Below are 15070 nucleotides of genomic sequence, written 5' to 3'. Positions count from 1 at the left end.
GTTTGAGTGGGCGTGGCAACATTTGGAAACAAACGTGTGCTGCGTCTATGTCTCTGGAAGCTGGCTGCTTAATTTCATAGCTTTTATAGTTTTCCGGACGTATAGACGGACATGACCAGTTCGACTCCGCTTTTGATCCTGATTAAGAATATATATACTTTATATGGTCGAAAGCGCTTTCTTCTGCCTGTTACATACTTTTTATCGAATTTTAATAAGCCCTTTTAATCTAAGGGTAGTAACGGGTATAAGTTACCAATATATTTACCTTGTTTGGTATATTTTTAAGCTTTATTATTTAGGCACCATCTTAAAGTGTAAAGACCACCTTAAAATTATTATACGTTTTCTATGGGATGCATTTATTTTAAAAATATACGTATAATCTTTTATATTTAATTTTCCATGCAGTGGGTTCTTGTATATAAGAGTAGGCTGAGGACAATTTTCTTGGTTCATTCAGTAGCCTATTTTTTCTGTTTTAATTATAAAACAAAGTTAGAAAATGTTGATTTCCGTGTATTATGTTATATTTGCTGTTTCTATTGGCATTATATTAATTTCTTACGTATTTTTACTCTTAAAATGCAAGCAAAAAGCATGTGTGGCAATCGAACATTTATGCCAAGAAAAAAAAAAAAAGCAATGTTTTGATCAGGCACCGGGGCCACATCCTTGGCCAATAATCGGAAACATAAATTTACTTGGTCGATTTCAAAATAATCCATTTTACGGTTTTGGCACATTGACCAAAAGGTATGGCGACATTTACTCCATAACTCTTGGACACACTCGGTGTTTAGTGGTAAATAATGTTGATTTAATAAAAGAAGTCTTAAACAAAAATGGAAAATACTTTGGCGGACGTCCAGATTTTTTTCGATATCACAAGCTTTTTGGCGGTGATCGAAACAACTGTAAGTTTATAAAATATACTATGATTTTAGCTTATATCTTTGACATAAAGCAATTATTTTGTCATTAAAGAATGGTATTTCTTCTGGCCAATAGCAGAAATGGTGTAATTCAAACATGTTTACAAAGTGGTTAAAATAATAGTTCAAAGACTATAAAAAATTTTATTTTCAAAAAAATATTAACCAACAACATTTTTTATTTTCCTTCTAATGTTAAAAGTGAAAAGAATATGTTGTTAAAAGTGAAAAGAATAGTATCGTTGTCTAATTTTGTACTCCTTCATTCTAAACATTTTTTTGCCAAGAGCATATGGGATATAAACGTACAATTTAATCAATTGAGCACCTCAACGCAGCTTTTAAGTTTATTTCACAAGGTGAGCCTAGAAAATGTACTTATCCAAAACACTACAAAAGAAAAGGCTGTAACCAATCCTTCGACTATGTGATATCCGTTACTGATCTAGTGGTATCGCAATGTATTTGGTATTCCGATAGTAGTTGGAAAGACAACTAATAAAATAAAGCAAAACGTTTTTATACCCGTTACTCGTAAAGTAAAAGGGTATACTAGATTCGTTGAAAAGTATGTAACAGGCAGAAGGAAGCGTTTCCGACCATCTGGCCATGTCCGTCTGTCCGGCCGTATGAACGTCGAGATCTCAGGAAATACAAAAGCTAGAAATTTGAGATTAAGCATACAGACTCCAAGGACATAGAGACAGCGCAAGTTTGTCGATTCATGTTGCCACGCCCACTCTAACGCCCACAAACCGCCTAAAACTGCCACGTCCACACTTTTGAAAAGTCTCTGGAGTCTGCATGCTTAATCTCTACTTTCTAGCTTGTATAGTTCCTGAGATCTCGACGTTCATACGAGCAGACAGACAGACGGACGGACCGACGAACATGGCCAGATCGACTCGGCTATTGATCCTGATCAAGAATATATATACTTAATATGTTCGGAAATGCTTCCTTCTGCCTGTTACATACTTTTCAACTAATCTAGTATACCCTTTTAGTCTACGAGTAACGGGTATAATTATGCTAGCTTCGAAGCGACTGTCGTGTTTTTTTCTGCGCTTCGAATTTATTTTGTGCTTTTCAAAACTGGCGGCGGTTTTTAAAATTTTTTTTTATAATTCTTTTTTGTAACCTTAATTATTATAACTCCGTTCGCTTTCCGAGTGAATCTATTTTGATTAACAAAATCTTTAGCGTTTTTGTCTTTGTGTTTTCTTTACTCTCTCTTCCGTGCGTTTGCCCGCAGTGCTGTTCGGTGTTGTTTTTGTATGAACATTAGCCGCGCTGTGGATCCGCTTTTTCACCCTATCGCTCTTCCACACAAAATTCAAAGTTCTAAGTGTGCTGACTGCGCTATTGCGGTACACAGCTTGCTTTACAAGTTTAAATTTTGTGTTCTTGTACAGTGGTCTGAATCTCAAAAATATGGAAATAAATGTTTTCTGCTTCCAAAACAAATGCCGTCAGGTAATAAAGCCTGAGCAGCAAAAAATGACTTGTTGACTGTGCACATTAGTGCGCTGGTTTTAGCGGCCGACAAGTGATAATGCAGACCGCTGCAGTAAGTGTCAAATAACTAGTCGAGCGGCCACAATAGTTTACTTGGAAATTCTACTTTAGTGATTCGCAAAGAGAAATATTACCACTAGGTAGAATCATTGAGCCCATAGAATCAATTACGGGAGTAGTGAAAAAACAAGCTCTAGTCCGGTATAAAACTCTAAGCTCACTAAAAAAGGAAGACAGTCACGGGAAAGTCTCAAAAGATAGAGATTTCGGGTCCAAAGGGAGACTACCGATTTCGTGTCAGGTGGACAGTAGAGATCGAGAGGACACCTTCGCTCGAAATTCAGGAATTCAAGAGTTCTAAACTTTTGAAGGAAGTTTTGCCTTTCGAACCAGTAGACAAGAGGTTTCAAGATGGGCGGCAAGGAGTCCAAAGCCTTCGACAACACCGCCAACGTGATCAATACTGTGGAAATAAAAGAAGGCAAGGACAGGAGGTGCTAGTGTTTCTCGAAATGCCGAAACTGGTAAAGACTACAATCGATCCGTGCAGCTGCGTCGTGACGATCATCACAAGTCGACAAATATCATATCCAGGATTCCACATCCACGAAAGGTCCATAACGTGAAAGCAGACCTAAAAAGCTGGAGTCCGCTTAATAAACCACATACAGTGCAGTAACAATATAAATCAGCAAATTAAACTTAAATAATTGCAGCAGAAAATAAACAGCCGACGGAACGAAGAAAAGAAAACAGAAAGCGAAAAACACGTTGAGATCTCAGGAACTATAGAAGCTAGAGAGTTTAGATTAAGGATACAGAGACATAGACGCAGAGCAAGTTTGTTGATTCATGTCGCCACGTCCAATCTAACGCACACAATATCGAGATCTCAAAGCCCAGGATAGAGTGGGATGTTTGGTTATGTCATGGATGTTATGTCGGATAATTGTTGTATAACTAGATTATTTTTATCAATAGTAAGTTTCTCATAGAAATCGATTATGAAAATAAAGGAAGAACAATGGGACTGGAAGAGTTCCTTCCTTCTATATGAGAGCACGGTAGGGAAGATGAGCAAAATCCCTGCTGAGCGTGGAGCCCTCCGTTGAAAACGTGTAACCTATTAAAGAAGTATCATTGCGACTTGCTCCGTTGCGCCCTTCATCTCCCACATCAGAAGTGGCAACACCACTCCTGCAAGTTAATTCGGAAAGTAGCTGGCACATACACCGCAAATTGATTCCAGACTCCAGCGTGTAGTTTTCCAACAACAAACCTTAAGATGCGCGCGGTGCTACGACAACATCTCAAAGCTCACACGTTCGTCAGAAATCCGGAACTCGCTGGAATTAAGCAAGGCTCCGAAAAGAAGAGGCACACAATGCAAACACCAATAAGATGCCACTGTTGTTGAAAACTCGAACACAAGGCAATAGAGTGCCGAAAGAGAAGAACAGTAGAGAGAAACGAGACAAGACCAGCCCATAGCAGCTGCAGATCAACAGAACGTGTTTCAAATGCGGCAATGTTGGACATATTGCATCAGTATGTACAAAGGGACCAGCAACCAGCGAAGTATCGAGTGGAGAGTGAGCGGCAATTTAGCCAAACGGGACGGCAATGCAATTTGGTGAGCGGTTTCCATTTTTATTTAATTATGGTTCCGAATGTTCGTAAAATAAAGGAAACAATCTTCGGCGTGGGCATGGGCAATTCGACAAGATATTTATACCCGTTACTCGTAGAGTAAAAGGGTATACTAGATTCGTTGAAAAGTATGTAACAGGCAGAAGGAAGCGTTTCCGACCATATAGAGTATATATATTCTTGATCAGGATCAATAGCCGAGTCGATCTGGCCATGTCCGTCTGTCCGTCCGTCTGTCCGTCTGTCCGTCCGTCTGTCCGTCCGTCTGTCCGTCTGTCTGTCCGTATGAACGTCGAGATCTCAGGAACTACAAAAGGTAGAAAGTTTAGATTAAGCATACTGACTCCTGAGACATAGACGCAGCGCAAGTTTGTCGATTCATGTTGCCACGCCCACTCTAACGCCCACAAACCGCGCAAAACTGCCACGCCCACACTTTTGAAAAACGTTTTGATATTTTTTCATTTTTGTATTAGTCTTATAAATTTCTAACGATTTGCCAAACAAACTTTTTGCCACGCCCACTCTAACGCCCACAAACCGCCCAAAGCTGCTACGCCCACACTTTTGAAAAATGTTTTGATATTTTTTCATTTTTGTATTACTCTTCTAAATTTCTATCGATTTGCCAAAAAACTTTTTGCCACGCCCACTCTAGCGCCCACAAACCAGCGCCAAAAACTGTCAGTGCTGAAGACTCCTTCGCACTTTCACTAGCAGAGTAACGGGTATCAGATAGTCGGGGAACTCGACTATAGCGTTCTCTCTTGTTTTCAACTTGGTTTTGGAGTAATAATAGAGATTAACAGTTACGATATTTATAGAACTCAAACGGTATTATTGGTAATTGATAAAATATTAATTGGTGGTGACAAATCAAAACTAAATTACATTTTTTGTAAAAATTCCAAATTCTTCATCCCAAGTAAATATGTGTAACCACGGGTTCTTTGGAAATTCGTTTGCTAGGTAAGAATAAAACGTCCAAAGGCGACCGTATCCCCTTAGCGAAAATGAAATGCAGATAGCATTGATCTGGCAGCCCTACCACTTTTGTCTAGGATAAAAAATTAACATTTCCTAACGCGAGATCACCCAAAATGCAACTCTGCTGCTGTTAAAAGCTTACCGCCTTTATTGTCGGCGTCAGTTCGGTCTCTTGTTATACTGATCTGAATTAAGAAAGACGTATAAAGTAGTGTTTGTGCGAATTTAATTAAAACCGCGTGTGCATCTAAGCCACTCGCAAATAGTAAATACCAGCTGGAGCACCGATTCAAACAGAATCTGGTGATTCTTATTTTCAACTGAATCAGGTATGTTGATTTGGTACAGTTTGGGATCAGCCTTCTAATTAAGGTTACCAATGGACACAGGAATTGAAATTCGAAACTGGGAACGAGCGAAGTCCTCGGTTGCATCTAGCGCATCACGCGCGCAACCCACGCGGCCGCGACTTTGGACCGGATGACGCTACCATCTTCAACAGGCGCAACTAGGAGACTCCTGGCCGCATTCCACGTGCGGATCTCCAAACGGACTCCGCATTCCACGTGCGGAACATCATAGCGAACTCGCCATTCCACGTGCGGATCAACATATCGGACGCCGCATTCCACGTGCGGATCATCATATCGGACTCCACCTTCACGTGCGGATCATCTTTACGGAATTTGCCTACAACGCGCTAATCGCAACACCCCCTGCAAACTGTGTGCGACATGTGATCAACTGAACAAGCTCTGTTTCGTTATTAAAATGATTAAACTCAAGTAAACTTATGTAGCATTCGGTTTAAAGTTGATGGTTATTTAAGCCGAAGATTAGATGTAGCTTTAACGTGTACATATTGTTGTCCTTCGAGTCTGTAGAGCGCATTTGTTCATAAAATCACTATTAACGCATAAATCGACCTAACATCGGACGTCATCAGGCCTGCTGACTTCGTGGGATCTTTCGTAAGTACGGCATAGCCGCGATTAATATTATGTTTCCTCCAGATACTCGCGTCCGACAACGGTACACTTGAATTCGAATATTAACATGAATTATAATTAAAAAATAGTAAAAATTTATTAGAATTAAGCGTCAGTTATCGGAATAAATTTTTGTATAGTAGCGATAGTTTGAAGCAACGATCATTTAAAATAAATGCAACAAAAACAAGAGAGAACGCTATAGCCGTGTTCCCCGACTATCTGATACCCGTTACTCAGCTAGTGGAAGTGCGAAGGCGAGTCTTCAACACTGACAGTTTTTTTCGGTTTGAGGGCGTTAGAGTGGGCGTGGCAAAAAGTTTTTTAGCAAATCGATAAAAATTTACAAGACTAATACAAAAATGAAAAAATATTAAAACATTTGTTTAAAGTGTGGGCGTGGCAGTTTTATGCGGTTTGTGGGCGTTAGAGTGGGCGTGGCAAAAAGTTTTTTCGCAAATCGATAGAAATTTACAAGACTAATACAAAAATGAAAAAATATTAAAACATTTTTCAAAAGTGTGGGCGTGGCAGTTTTGTGCGGTTTGTGGGCGTTAGAGGGGGCGTGGCAACATGAATCGACAAACTTGCGCTGCGTCTATGTCTCTGGAGTCTGTATGCTTATTCTCAACTTTCTAGCTTTTATAGTTCCTGAGATCTTGACGTTCATACGGACGGACAGACAGACGGACAGACAGACGGACAGACAGACGGGCAGACAGACGGACGGACAGACGGACATGGTCAGATCGACTCGGATATTGATCCTGATCAAGAATATATATACTTTATATGGTCGGAATCGCTTCCTTCTGCCTGTTACATACTTTTCAACGAATCTAGTATACCCTTTTACTCTACGAGTAACGGGTATAACAAGAGAAAAGAAAAAAAAACAAGCTTAAAGCTCCTTTATGGTTAAAACAAACAGAAAACCTTTACAGTTTTAGGCGATGATTTCTCATCAAGGCTATGAATTATCTTTATAATTGCTTTTAGTGCCAATTAATCAAATATCATGTAGAAACTGTATATATTAGTAAACCTATTTTAATGAGTAATTTTTAATTCATATTTAAGTACACTTAAATAATCAACACGTAGAGCTAATGCGAAACTTAATAAGGGGCGTAATTGCATAGGAAATTTAAGTCACAACCGTATTTTTAGTTAAAGAGCTGAGTTAAGAATATTCGAAAGAGTAGAAAACAATGAATTTAATTAATTTACTGAATTTTGTTATGAAATGCATAACATCCATGGCATTATCCATGGATAATAGCTTCAGTACCAACACAGCGAAGGCAACGAATAACAGAACGCAAGAGATCGACAAACAGCAAACGGCAAGTAACTAAGCGACAGTAAATAAATATAGGTATGTTATATAACTATATATATACCGTAATATATATATACCATATATATGTAAGCAATTAATGCCTGCTGTCTTTAAAGAAAACCAAAATCGAAACTTTGGATTTGGTTTTATAAATATGTATACAGCTTGAGCAATACTCTCGCGCAGCTGAGAACACGAAATTTATGGTTCATTTGCCGATATTTATGTATTTCGCGATTTGCATTGGTCTATATTATTTCTTATGCACAAATCACGTCGGGGTCACCAAATGTTTAGCCAATGAGTTTTTTGATAAGCTTTTTAATTAACACCACTTATTGTCCCAATAATATTCTTAGTTTATTGTAATTTAGTTCACGGAAAAAGGGTCAAACCAGCGCGAAAACGTTTGTATGCAGGCGGAGTGTGTAGACGACTTAGATAAAAAACAAGAGAGAACGCTATAGTCGAGTTCCCAGACTATGTGATACCCGTTACTCAGCTAGTGGAAGTGCGAAGGAGAGTCTTCAACACTGACAGTTTTTGACGGCTTGTGGGAGTTAGAGTGGGCGTGGCAAAAAGTTTTTTGGCAAATCGATGGAAATTTACAAGACTAATACAAAAATTAAAAAAATATCAAATCATTTTTCTAAAGTGTGGGCGTGGCAGTTTTTGGGCGATTAGTGGGCGTTAGAGTTTGGGTGGCAACATGAATCAATAAACATGCGCTGCGTCTATGTCTCTGGAGTCTGTATGCTTAATCTCTACTTTTTAGCTTTTGTAGTTCCTGAGATCTCGACGTTCATACGGACGAACAGACGGACGGACAGACGGACATGGCCAGATCGACTCGGCTACTGATCCTGATCAAGATTATATATACTTTATATGGTCGGAAACGCTTCCTTCTGCCTGTTACCTACTTTTCAGCGAATCTGGTATACCCTTTTACTCTACGAGTAACGGGTATAATTAGAGAGTTTGTCTTTCCGAACGCTCTGTACAAAGATGCGCGTAAAGATAATAGCGCATACAATCGGTTTCGTAGATAAATAAGCAAATAAATTAGCAAGAGGAAAACTATGATTGATTTACGTTAATCTTAACTAATACGACTGGTTTTGTTTAATTCTGCCGGCTGGGCCTCGCAGCAGTATATAGACAGTATATGATGATAGAAATTTTATCAAGTTTGATACTCTTGACGAAAAAGGGACGATTTTATCGATGTTGCTTTCTGAGATTTTCTGAATAATAAGATATGTCATCTTTTTATCAACAATTGGACTTTTCGCGTTTGCACATCCTTTAACTTTATTACCAGCTCATTTTGCCGTGAACTTGTTCGTAATATAAATAAAATGAATAACAATAAATATTGTAAATAAAAAAAAATCTTTTCTCTGATATTTTTCTAGATAACAAGTTTTATTTGCAGATCTCTGTGTATACTTTCGCTCCGTAGATACCATGGAGCTCCAGATATAATTCCTAGACTGTGCTCGTTGTACTTTGTCGATGCATAGCCCATAGGTCGGATCCATAGGTCCAATGGGTTTCAGATCAGAGTTACGCATGCGGCAGATTATTTTTAACAGAAGTCCAAACATTCTCTGTGGAATGCTTGTGCAACTTCTAGGATTAAAGCTGTGCAATATTTACGATGTTAAAAAGCAGTTCGGATTTCTGTTCTAATGCGGTTAACCTGCTCAATTGTAGTTGTGTTGTGTATATTGAGATGAGGACTAATGCGAGGCAGCAGCAGTTTTTCAAACAACTTGGAAAGACATGTAAGCAAGCACATTGGTCTGTATGATGATGATGGATTTTGTGACGATCTGTCCGTACTCGGCTGGCTCAAGGGTGGCCAGGATTCGTCTCAGATATTTTATTTGGTTCAGGTGGGCTTGCTGGAAGAGAATCCGACCCGGGTCCCAGAGGAGAAGACGGCAGAATTACACAGTAATTGGATATCGGGTCTTTATTCGTAAGTAAGCAATGTGTTCGCAGTCGTTTGAGGGTGACTGCTGTCCTCGTAGCGAGATCGGCGGCCGGTTGGCTCGGGGTCGTCCTGTCTTGTTCCTAGGGCCGTACAGCTCCACGACGGGTACGGATTGACGCCGGACTACCGAGATGGCATCTCAATAGTCGTTGGGTCACGCGACCGCCAGTTCCTCCAACGCCTGTGAACGGGAAACCACGGGGAAGAGACCGTTCGGGTCTACCAATTAAGGGGGAGAGTTTGAGAGACCAATCAGGTCTACTCTATGTGAGAAGAGCTTGAGAGGCCGGTAAGGTCTACTACAAGAGGGAATAGTTTGAGAGCCCGATCAGGTCTACTACAAATGAGAATAGTTTGAGAGGCCGGTCAGGTCTACTACAAATGAGAATAGTTTGAGAGGCCGGTCAGGTCTACTACAAATGAGAACTGTTTTAGATGCCGGTCAGGTCTACTAAATATGAGGAGAGCTTTAGAGGCCGGTCAGGTCTACTAATTGTGAGAAGAGGTTTAGAGGCCGGTCAGGTCTACTAATTTTGAGAAGAGTTTAGAGGCCGGTCAGGTCTACTAATTAGTGGGAAGAGTTTTAGAGACCGGTCCGGTCTGCTAATTATGTGAAGAGTTTTAGAGGCCGGTGAGGTTTACTAACTATGGGAAGAGTTTTAGAGGCCGATCAGGTCTAATACAAATTAAACACGCGGACCGGTGAAGCCAGCCGGAAAATAAGACGTAATACGCAAAGATTACTATTATTAGTTAGTTACCACACCGTTAACCCGTTTCCTATGGCTCTGCTGAACTCCATACCGCTGATTCTTGGCTGTTGGTCCGTTTCTGCTAGCTCCTCCTAGTGGTCTTGTCGCCGATCGCCGGCCGAACTGAATGCCGTACGGAATTTAAATGTGTGTTGTGTGTGTGTTTCTTCTCCTCCTTTTTCTTTCTTCTCTATTATATTTATTTCCATTTACTTATGTCTTATACTATACATGTTTTTCCTTATGTTTCTATGACTTCATACTTATACTATTTCCCTCATTTAGGAAAAGGTGTGTTCCTTAATCTGTACGATGTTGGCGCACGAGACGTTTACCCTCCACGTCTTATCTCAGTCCTCTATAAGGCATGACATTTGTTTGCCGCACCTCTTCCTGGCTACTCTTCGCCGAATCTCCTCGATGGCCCCGGCCGTACCCGTTGGTACGTTCCAGTTCCAGCTGTTCTGCTCCTCCGTGTTGATCTCCAGAATGTCGCGGTCTGGCGACGTCGTACCAAGCTGGCGTGGTGACGGTGGGACTGGAGTTGGTCGCGGTGGCGCTTCTGGTTTCTGCGGCTGCGATGGCTGTATGGTTGCCACCCGGTTGTTGGGCTGCGGCATCCTTGAGCTTGTTCTCCCCTGTGGCGTTCTTGTCTTGGCGGGTGGTAGCGGCGCGTAGCCCCGGGTCCTGGTCGGCCCATTTTGGCCGGTTTCCGTCCTCTTCCTTGCTCCCGAAATTTCCGAACACTTTCCTGCAATCGCTGCATCTCGTTGCCGCTGTAAAAGAATTTTAATGACGTTGTTATTCTTATTGTTGTGTCAGCTGTTTAGTGTTTTTCAGTGCATTGCGTAATGTATACTGTGTGCTGTGTATTGGTTAGTGTTAAGTTGTGAATGCATTAGTGTTGGTTTGTTATAAAACTTAGTGTTGAATACTGAGTTTTGGTCAGTGTTGTGTTGCGTCCTGTTTTATGATGGCTTTTGATATATGGTTTCGTGTCCCCTATATATGCCCGTTTTGTTTTCCGTGTTTTTGGATCCTTTGCTTGGATGATCACTGGTGATAAAAATCTATTTACCTTCCATAGTCCGTCATATTTTGGCGCTAACTTCGCATTGAATCTGTCCGCCGCCATCGATAAGAAGTGCGTCTTGCACCAGATAAAATCCCCGACGGCCAGTTTCCACTCTCTTTTCCGCAAATTATAGTGGTGTTTTTGCTGCTCTGGGGCGTCCGTCATGTGTCTTCGTATATCTTTTAGTCTACTCCACCTCGCTTCTACGTTTTCCGCCCTCATTCCTGATTCCTCGTGTTATTGTATCCGAATACGAGTTGTGCAGGATTGTATTTCGTTGATTCTGAGGTGCTGATACTGTACGCCAACATTAGTTCTGGCACCTGGTCGTCCCACGTGGTTTGTTCCTCTCCCGAAATCTGCGTGAGGATCGTTTTAACCGTTCTGTTGGATTCTCTTGGGGTGTGTATGGCGCCGTGAACTGCTGTTGGATACCCAACTTCTCCATGCCCGTTCTGGTTTAACTCCAAGGTTGTTGGTCTCCTCGGTTCACGTTTAGCTTGTAGAGTCTTCCATCCTCTATCCGCAACTCCTCGTTGTTCTTGATATTTCTCACCTCCAGGTATTTTTGTTCCCACCAGTTCTTCGTCCCAATTGTTTTCAACTGGAGATTGGGATTCCTGCACAGCGCATCAACTACTGCGTTTAACTTTCCCTTTCTGAACTGTACCTCAAATTGGAATGGCTGCAGTCCGAGTGCCCATCTTGCCACTCTTCCTGAGGGACTTTCTATAGAATTCAACCACTTTAGAGCCATGCGGTCTTTCACTACTACGAACCGGTAGCCTTCCAAGTACATCTTGTACTTCTTTATCCCCCAATATATTGCCAAACACTCTTTTCCCGTCGCACTGTAGTTCCGTTCCAGATTCAGATTCTGGAGTGCCACGGCCTTCTCCGTAAAGTTGGATATGAACCGTCTTTACTACCACGCCATTCCCAGAAAGCTATGTACCTCCTTTGTCGTAGTTGGAGTCGGTATGTCCTTAATTGCCGATACCTTCTCTTGGTCTGTTCTGATTCCCCGGTCGCTCACTACGTGTCCAAGATATTTGAGTTCCTTTTGGAAGATGTGGCATTTATCCGGGTTGATCCGAAAGTTGGCCTGTTGCAATCTCCTGAAGACTTCTTGCAGTTTTTCCAAGTGCTCCTTCTTATCTTGCCCGATAACGACGATATCGTCCAAGTATGCGAACGCGAACGGTTCCATTTCGGGTCCGATGATCGTGTCTAGTGCTCTCTGAAATGTAGCCGGTGCTGTAGTTAGTCGTAATGGTATCACTTTTCACTGAAAAAGACCCCGTCCAGATACCGTGAAGGCTGTGTACTTTCGACTGTCCTCTTCCATTGGAATCTGCCAATGTCGTATTGCCTCCTTCCCTTATCTTGACTATTATTTGAAATCCGTCGCAACTCAACTGTTCTCCCGCTGCTGGCTCTTGTGTCGCCTCCTGAGCTGCGGCTCACCTGCTTCACCTGCTCAGGCATCCGGCGTTTCCCGATCCCGATCTGCAGCATTCTGTTCCGCCACATCGCATGCAGATTTCTGGTCGTAGTTGCTGTTGACAAGGTTGCTCGACCCTTGTTTGGTTTTCGGAGTCTTCTATCTCCTCTACTTCTTCTGCCAACTTGAGGAACTGTGTTAGCGTGTCGAAGCCCGTTCTGCGCGTATACAGTTTTATCTTGCTTCTACAGTTCTTGTAAATCCTATCGAGTTTTTCTTCCTCCGATAGACTGGTGAACCGCATAAATTTCCGCAAGCTCATCGCATATTTCCGTACCGGTTCCGACTTCCGTTGTCGAAGTTGTGTGATCTGCATTTCCACCTGTTCCTCATATCTTGCTGGTTAAATGTATTCCAGGAGTTCAGTCGTGAGATCTGCCCAGCTGTTGATCTTGGTTTGTGTGGTATTCCACCAATCGCTTGCGGCTCCTTCCAGTATAAAGGACGAGGTGGTCTTTCTGAATCCCGTACCCGGTTGCCCACTGCTCCATCTTGCTGGGGAACTCTAACGGGTTGCTTGACCCTTAAAATTGGATACCCCAGTTTCGTAATCGGTCCACGATTTCCGTTTCAACTCTCGTTCCACCTTCGTGTATTTTCCATTATCCATTTCCTCCTTTTGCTCTTCTGCCTCCGTTACTAATATTTCTGGTGCTGAATTGCGCGTCGGACTCCTGTCCTTTTTGTATTACCACGTTACTTCTGCGAGTCTCTCTTTAACTGTTTCGTTATGATCCGTTCTTTTCGCGAATGCGGCTACTACCCGTCTCAATTCCACGCTCTTTCCTCACGTTTCCAATCCGAACTCGGCTGCGTATCCCGTTAGTTCGTATTTCGTCGCCAGGTACACCCAGCTCGACATTCCTCTATCGGTGTCAGTTCTCTCGCAACCCCTACACCTGTTCGGGCGCCACTGTGACGATCTGTCAGTGCTCGGGTGGCTCAAGGATGGCCAGAATTCGTCTCAGATATTTTATTTGGTTCAGGTGGGGTTGCTGGAAAAGAATCCGACCCGGGTCCCAGAGGAGAAGACGGGAGAATTACACAGTAATTGGATATCGGGTCTTTATTCGTAAGTAAGCAATGTGTTCACAGTCGTTTCAGGGTGGCTGCTGTCCTCGTAGAGAGATCGGCGGCAGGTTTGCTCGGGGTTGTCCTGGGCCGTACAGCTCCACGACGGGTACGGATTGACGCCGGACTCCCGAGATAGCAGCTCAATAGTCGTCGGGTAACGCGACCGCGAGTTCCTCCAACACCTGTGAACGGGAAACCACGGGGAAGAGACCGTTCGGGTCTACCAATTAAGGGGGAGAGTTTGAGAGACCGATCAGGTCTACTACAAATGAGAATACTTTGAGAAGCCAGTCAGGTCTACTACAAATAAGAATAGTTTGAGAGGCCGGTCAGTTCTACTACAAATGAGAACAGTTTTAGAGGCCGGTCAGGTCTACTAATTATGAGAAGAGGTTTAGGGGCCGGACAGGTCTGCTAATTATGAGAAGAGTTTAGAGGCCGGTCAGGTCTACTAATTATTGAGAAAAGTTTAGAGGCCGGTCCGGTCTGCTAATTATGAGAAGAGTTTTAGAGGCCGGTCAGGTCTACTACTTATGGGAAGAGTTTTAGAGGCCGGTCAGGTCTACTAGTTATGAGGAGAGTTTTAGAGGGCGATCAGGTCTTCTACAAATTAAACACGCGGGTTGGTGAACCGAGCCGAAGAATAAGACGCAATACGCAAAGACTACTATAATAAGTTAGTTACCACCTCGTTAACCCGTCTCCAATGGCTCTGCTGAACTCCTTACCGCTGATCCTTGGCTGTTGGTCCGTTTCTGCTAGCTCCTCCTAGTGGTCTTGTCGCCGATCGCCGGCCGAACTGAATTCCCTCCGGATGGCTGTGGTGTGCCTCATATAGCGGTTTGGCGGAGGCTAGTGTGCCCGCATATCCCAACCGAATTTGGGCCGCATTAGTGTGGCCGATCTATTTCGGGCCAGTGTGACCTGTCGCGCGGGTTGTGTGTGTTTTTCTTTTTCTCCTTTTTCTTTCTTCCTTATTCCATTTATTTCCTTATGTTGTTAGCGGGGAAGTGATAAGATACCATCCCATTTAGAATGAACTTATCTGTATTGATATTCCATTCCATTGTTCCAAGATGTTAGTAATTAAATTAGAATAAGTTAGTATATTAAGTTAAGAGAAGTAAGGACTATGTGAAGAAGGATCTACGGACACACTAGATTTTGATCGCCTAAAATAAAATTACGTCGTGAAAGAGCAAACAATTAATAAAATCATTTAAAATAAAAGGCATCAACGAG

At 42.3% G+C, this 15070-nt stretch overlaps 1 protein-coding gene across 1 annotated transcript in view; it reads left to right on the top strand.

Moving 5' to 3' along the window:
* Positions 1–505: 505 nt before the first annotated feature.
* LOC122625490 (cytochrome P450 307a1) overlaps positions 506–15070 on the top strand; it is a 47653-nt gene continuing 33088 nt past the window's right edge. The window contains exon 1 of the mRNA XM_043805585.1: positions 506–917. Within this exon, the coding sequence (XP_043661520.1) occupies positions 506–917 (412 nt within the window). The remainder of the gene's footprint in view (positions 918–15070) is intronic.

Source organism: Drosophila teissieri, unplaced genomic scaffold, assembly GCF_016746235.2.
Source record: "Drosophila teissieri strain GT53w unplaced genomic scaffold, Prin_Dtei_1.1 Segkk118_quiver_pilon_scaf, whole genome shotgun sequence".
Taxonomy (NCBI): Eukaryota; Metazoa; Arthropoda; class Insecta; order Diptera; family Drosophilidae; genus Drosophila; species Drosophila teissieri.
Note: the sequence above shows the minus strand (reverse complement) of the source record. Positions and strands in the feature narration are given on the sequence as shown.